General features: G+C 40.5%; 1 protein-coding gene across 1 annotated transcript; it reads right to left on the bottom strand.

The window, feature by feature from the left end:
* Window positions 1-1,247: 1,247 nt before the first annotated feature.
* Window positions 1,248-4,630, bottom strand: LOC139739462 (uncharacterized). Its single transcript, XM_071650068.1, has 3 exons — window positions 4,553-4,630; window positions 3,397-3,585; window positions 1,248-1,934 (listed from the first exon to the last, which is right to left on the bottom strand). The coding sequence occupies exons 1-3, from the start codon at window positions 4,628-4,630 to the stop codon at window positions 1,248-1,250; spliced, it is 954 nt and encodes a 317-aa protein (XP_071506169.1).
* Window positions 4,631-6,965: the final 2,335 nt, after the last annotated feature.

Genomic DNA, 6,965 nt, shown 5'->3' with positions numbered 1-6,965 from the left:
TGTGTTTCGGATTAACGAACCTTCGGAACAACGAACCTTCGGAATATCGAACCTTCGGAATAACGAACAGCACCCGGTAAATGTGGGACGTAGGCAATGGAATAGCACATTAATGTCCACAAAATTGACCAGTGTGACTTTGAAAAAAGCTTGTGAGAAGAAAATGATATCATATAGTGCAACTTCAACTGGTATAAACTGGTACCAGTAAGACTTCAACTGGTACCAGTAGACTTGTACTGGTTTCAACTGGTAAGCAGTGCAACTTCAACTGGTATAAACTGGTACCAGTAAGACTTCAAATGGCACCAGTAGACTTGTACTGGTTTCAACTGGTAAGCAGTGCAACTTCAACTGGTATAAACTGGTACCAGTAAGACTTCAACTGGCACCAGTAGACTTGTACTGGTTTCAACTGGTAAGCAGTGCAACTTCAACTGGTATAAACTGGTACCAGTAAGACTTCAAATGGTACCAGTAGACTTGTAGGCCTATTGATTTCAACTGGTAAGCAGTGCAACTTCAACTGGTACAAACTGGTACCAGTAGACTTGTACTGGTTTCAACTTGTAAGCAGTGCAACTTCAACTGGTATAAACTGGTATCAGTATGATTAAACTGGTATCAACTGGTACCAGTACATCTTCAACTGGAGAACTGCTTATTTTGTTACTGGAAATTTGGAGTTACCTTCTGATTTCAACTGGTACCAGTTGAAACCAGTTAAAACCAGTTAAAACCAGTAAAGACCAGTAAAAACCAGTAAAGACCAGACTGGTTTCTACTGGTTTCTACTGGTTTTTCGACCTGGGATATGCGGGTATTAATTAAAAGTAATCGAAAAATCAGTTTCTTCTGCCCTAAAGGGAAAGTCAAACTCAGAGGTTGAACAGTCTGCAGTGGATAGATTAACAAGGGATGACATAATCACCATGGCAAAAGGAATTGATAATGCAATATAGTAGGAAACTCCAGTTGAAACAAGAGCTGGGAATGGCCAAAATTCGTATTATTTCCTCCAAATTCAAAATTTGGGTGTGTTTTCTAACTGAACATAATATTATCAACAAAGTAAAAACTTATTTACGGATAAATACACGAACGCTCATATTAAGCAAGATAACAAAAGAAAACGAAAAAAAAAAAACATTGGACAAACATAGGCCTACTTGGCAATCTGTGAATTTCCAAGAATTCTGAATTAGAGATTTCAAGCGTTTCGACTTGCATTCAGAATAGTTTTTTTCTCAGATCTTCCAGGAATACATTTTCAGGTAGTACGGCATGGTACGCTGAACACACTCCTTGATATCAGGAGCCAAGCTTTGAAAAGAGGGCATGGGAGAGGACCCTTTAAAGCAGGTTGAGTTAAAGGCAGCGTCACAGTTGACTTTATTACAGTCGTTGGGTTTTGTGCAACCGAAAATCCAATTACCTATAATGTTACTGCTTCCGTCCCATTTGAGCAGGGAGTCTGAATACGGAATACCCAGTTTTTGGCAGAATTTTGGGAGTACAGTTGACGGATCTGATACCAGATCATCACTATCCACAACAACCGGATTCGGATCGTATCTCTGCATTACGATAGTCCATAGGTCATACAGCTCCTTGTAGAAAAGACCAGGAGCGTTATACCAACTTACCGTGTCGTTTCCGACATGAAAGGCCTCAGAAGCCTTAGTAACCCCTTCCTTACTCGCTTCGGAATTCTTGGCTCGTCCCTGCTCGAGAACAGCATGGATATTCAAGACGGCGCGTTTCCAGGACGAGAAGACTCTGATTGGATGTCGTATTAGGAAGGCAAACCGGTAGTTTGATAAACTATCCGGTAAAAACTGAGTGGAATCGACTATGCCATACGCCATATCCTTGACGAAGATAACCTTCTTGCTTGGGTTCGGGTGTCGAGCATCCTCTTTATGTGTGGATACCTGGCGGAAACAGACAATTTTTAATCAATTTAAAAACCCTAGCATTCCTTCTATAGGTGGTCCTGAACGAAACATCAATGGCAGCCATTGCTGTGACCATGTATATCAATCCCACTATATTTGTTCGAGGTATGGATAGTGGATCCCGAATTTGTCACAACAACAGTTATCCTCCAAGGAGACAACATTGCCCCTTTTCCGTTTTTTTTTCTTCACATTGCAGTAGATTACATAGTTATATTTAGACTATTAGTGACATCATTATAGAGAAAGAAGTTGTCTCCAAGCCAGGTAAGTCACACCGTGACAGTTTCTAATATCTTACAGATCTTGATTATGCAGATGATATATTGCGCTGACAAGGGAGGCGAAGGACTCGGTTTCCTCTTTTTAGAATGATTCTAAAAAAAAAAAGTTGGTCTCTTCCTCCATATCAAGAAAACAAAATGCATGACAATTTAGTGATTAAGCTGAGAATCTACCAGTTGTTATTGTTTTTTTTTTCAATAATGACTCTTCGCAAAATGAGGTCAATGTTTTCGGACATATAGGTTTCTACGTGGCTGACTCCGTGAAGTACATCATGACCCGGAGAGCACAAGCTTATTATCTCAGCTATAGCCCAACGTTTCCAGGATTGTAAAACTTATCTTTTCATACATCTAGTCTTGAAAACATACTTTTACTTGGATCGAGACATCACTGCAGGAAAGAACAATGTCCTATACATCCGATAGCCGATTTACGATAGGTTCTATCCATAGTATGACAGAAATTTTCAAGGTCACCATGCTTATTTGTGTTCACTTCTACCTGTTAATTACATATGATATCATGAAGTAGTAGAAATTGTTAATGTAATGGGACAGATAATTTGTTCCACATCTTGGACCAATTACGATCGAGTGCATCACATAATAGGACAAACTGAAGATGATTAGTTGTGACGGCGAAAAAAAATGAATAATTAAACACATATAATGAATATAAAAATAAGAATAATATCATTAATAATAATAATAATAATAATATTGTATTTCATTATTACAATTATTCTAATTATCATAGTTTATTATTGTTGTTTTTAATGTTTTTATTATTTATTCAATTTGCTTATAATTGTCATAGTTACTATTGTTGTTTTTAATGTTTTTACCATTTATTTAATTTGCTATTTATTTGGTCTTACATTATTGCAATATAACTTTCATACAGGTGTATATTATCATGATAAATGTCATGGAGTGACACTCGGGTCAGGGCTGCCAAAAGTACAATTCCTTACTAAGAGCTTCAAATTATTAGATTTGATATAAATCATACATAATTATATTACATGAACATGTTGTGATCCACTGGTTCTGCCAAGTCAGCATGTATTGTTGCCATTAGCTTCTGCCACATGTCGTCACTGACGTGCTTGTATGGTTCAGATGACTCCAAGTCAACGCTGATCCCCTGCCGCCCTCAATTTATCCAGGAATGAGTAGCAGTAGCCATACGGCTCGAAGAAAATCTGCGACTCGGGAACGAAGCTCAGACATTTTGCGAATACTGTTGAAGTGGAGCGAGGCGTACACCACATCAGAACGCGAACCTGGTCTTGTTCGGACCCTGGTATACTCATGTCGTGGCCGGTGATGGTTAAATGCTGATATAAAATGCAAAGAAACAGAATGTTACATTTGTAGATATCCCTCTCTTATATACCACCGTGGTTACAGTTACAAACAGTGGTGCCACCCTTTTCGGAAACAGCTTCCTCTTGTTGTTTTTTTCTTTACTTTTTTGTTTGTTTTTAAAGCTAAACATAATAATAGTATCTTTTCTTAGTTCGATGTTGTGACACTTTCACGATATCTTTCCTTTTCTTCTCTGCACCCATAAAACATGGATGATAATTAAAAGAAAATGATATGAAAACATTCAAGATGATTTCACAATTGTAAAAAGTAACTATTCCCTCCTTACCTGCATAAAATGTAAAGGGTGATATGATTACCCCTGTTTTCTGAAAGAGGTTAATGAGGTGTGAGTTTTTACTTTCATTACGTTAGAAAAATGAAAATATGTTGAATTCTCTCTTATGCCCATGCACAAGGTCACTAAATGTTGCAGTTTTTCCTCATCCGCGATTCTCAACCCGGCATCAAAGCTTTGAAAAATAGTAATAAAAAAAAAAAACAAATTGAAAAAAAAAATGAACGGATTGTCCGATTTTCCTTAAACTTCGCTCATTTTTTCTTCACTTTTTCTTTTGATGTATTTTCTCTACGTAAGGGCTAACAATGTGGTATGTTCGTTCTGGTACGGAATTGCTATAGTCACAGATGGTTCCCCTGCTAAGAGACCAGAATCACACACATCGGAAAACATTTCAATATTACATGTAACAGAGCATATCGAATCCACAATCACGACAATATACACCACTGACGATAGACACAGATAACATGCCGTTTCTTTGTATCGCTGCTTTGCACTTTCTAGCGAATACTATTATCTACTAAACCGTAATCTACTGTATCTATCATCTGGTGTTCTGCGTGTACCACTGCGGGCAAAAACCCGCGACACACCCGGAACAAGTTTCGAGCATGCTCAAGGCCTTGTCACACAGTGCGTGGGGAAGCCTCGCGGGTTGACTTGCGGGAGAAATCTTTTGCTACCCGGGTCTTCTCGCAGGTGGCCCGCATCGACTGTACCGGAGTTTCGCACGCAAGTCCGATTTATCCACAGCAAAGTTTTGAGCATGACCATTTTTTTTTCCGCGGGGATTGCCCCCTGAGGTCCACGCAGAACACTAGGAGGCCCGTAGCTGCCGCAAGTCACAGGCAGTTGACCCGCTTGAAGTACGTAGGTTGCCAGTGGGTCTGTGCTTATACGCTGAGCGCTTATCATCTACGGGCAATCTTTAAGCATAATACGAGTGTTTTAATAGCAAGGATTGGTGTCGAAACTGCCAATATCCTTGTAGGTGCCGTGGTATGTTTTGCGGACGTGGAGCGAGCTATACGAGCAAACTGCCTGCAAACTGAGGATCAGTTAGACAGTACTGTCTTTCAGCTGGTTAGTTGAGAGTCGGCTGCGGCCACGATTATGACATTCTGTTGAACGTTTGCCATATCAATTTCCTTCAGGAGGAGTCCTTCACCAAGTTGTCAGCCCTCTCTCGCCACACACACGCGCCTGACACGCAGGTCACACGGAATGCACGTAAGGAGAACGTAAGTAGCACTGGTCCAGCAGGTAAGACTCGCCCAATTCCTTGTCCGCCCGCAAAAATTGTCCTGCGTGGTGGAAAATACCCACATGCAATAAGCCTGACAGGGCCTTAAAGGGAAAATCCAGTCCAATATGAGTTAGTCTGATAAAAAAGGAAAAAAATCTTACGAATTCAACGGTAAAAAATTGACTGAAAATCGGATGAAAAATAAGGAAGTTATGACATTTTGAAGGTTTTGCTAATTTCTGCATAGTAATTCTTGTACAGTGGATATGAATATGCAAATGAGTGAGCTGACTATGTCACAACCTCACAATTTTCCATTGATCGTGTACTAAAAATGACGAAAATTCAATGTTTCTGTCATTGAAATCTGAAACAGGATGTTATTCCTGGTTGAATAACTTCAGAATAGTGATCAGTTAGATGTATCAGGATTTGAGCCTCAGGCATACGTTTGAATGAAAAACACTCGAAATTTCAAAATTTCATGTACAAACTATATGGCAAGTTGTGAGGGAATGACATGCTCACTTTGCAATTTGCATATTCATATTGACTGTTCAAGAACTGTTTCCTTAAAAAGTTAGCGAAACTTCAAAAGGTCATAACTTTCTTATTTTTCACCCGATTTCGATCAAAATTTTGCCGTTGAACTCGTAATATTTTACTCTTTCTTATCAGACAACTTAAATTTGGACTGGATTTTTTTTCCCCTTTTAAAGGCCTTAAAGGCCCTGTCACACCTTTCCGGGCAAGCATTGCGTGCGACTTGCGAAGAATATATATATATATATATACATATATATATATATATATATATATATATATATAATATATATATATATATATATATATATATAATATATATATATATATATATATTTTAATCCCACCCGTAGTCGCCCGGAGGTTCGGAGGCAAATCCTTTTTACCCGCAGCCATGTTTAAGCCCTGTCATGCCTACCTTTCCGGGCAAGCTACGCGGGCTCGTTGGGAGTAGCGATTTTCCAGCACGCAGCGGGCAGACAAGGATATTGGCGAGTTTCGTAGTGGCGTACGTCTTACTTGCTAGATGCGGGCTCCTTACCTGCTACTTGCATGTATTCCATGTAACCCGCGGGGGAGCTTCGAAACTGATCCGTTTTTCAGTAACGAGCGACATAGACCTGTGTACGGGGAATGTGAAGTACCTGCGTGGGTGTTGCCTGCGAGGTGCTGCCGCTAAGGACCTCCTACTGGTGTTCTGCGTGGACTTCTGCTGCAACCCCGGTCACCCGGTAAAAAGTTTTGAGCAAGCTCAAAACTTGACTGCGGGTTAATTGGACTACGGGCGGCTAGGTACTGCCATTGTGCAGGCCATCTGCGCGGACCTCCGGGTAGCATTTTTTTTCCCGCAAGTCACAAGCAGGCTTGCCCGGAAAGGTGTGACGGGGCCATTGAGCATGATCAAACTTGTTCCGGGTGAGTCGCGGGGATTGCCCGTAGATATCCACCAGAACACAAGTAGAAGGGCCGTAGCAGTAGCACCTCGCAGGCAACTCCCACTCAACTAACCCGTAACTAGAACATGAGTAGGACGTAAGTAGCACACGTCCACCAGGTAAGACGTAGACGCACGCGAGTCTCACCCAAATCCTTGTCCGCCCGCAGAAAATTATCATGCGTGCTGGAAAATCCATGTAATCAACAAGCCCGCGTAGCTTGCCCGGAAAGGTGTGGCAGCTGCGGGCTGCAAGCAAATATTATTAATTTTGTGCTACTAGCAAAAGCTTTTGCGCGCAAGCATTTATTGCTAGTTTTTA

Source organism: Diadema antillarum, unplaced genomic scaffold (assembly GCF_040938485.1).
Source record: "Diadema antillarum isolate AM-2024a unplaced genomic scaffold, OU_Dant_1.0 seq00000799_RagTag, whole genome shotgun sequence".
NCBI classification, from domain to species: domain Eukaryota; kingdom Metazoa; phylum Echinodermata; class Echinoidea; order Diadematoida; family Diadematidae; genus Diadema; species Diadema antillarum.
Note: the sequence above shows the minus strand (reverse complement) of the source record. Positions and strands in the feature narration are given on the sequence as shown.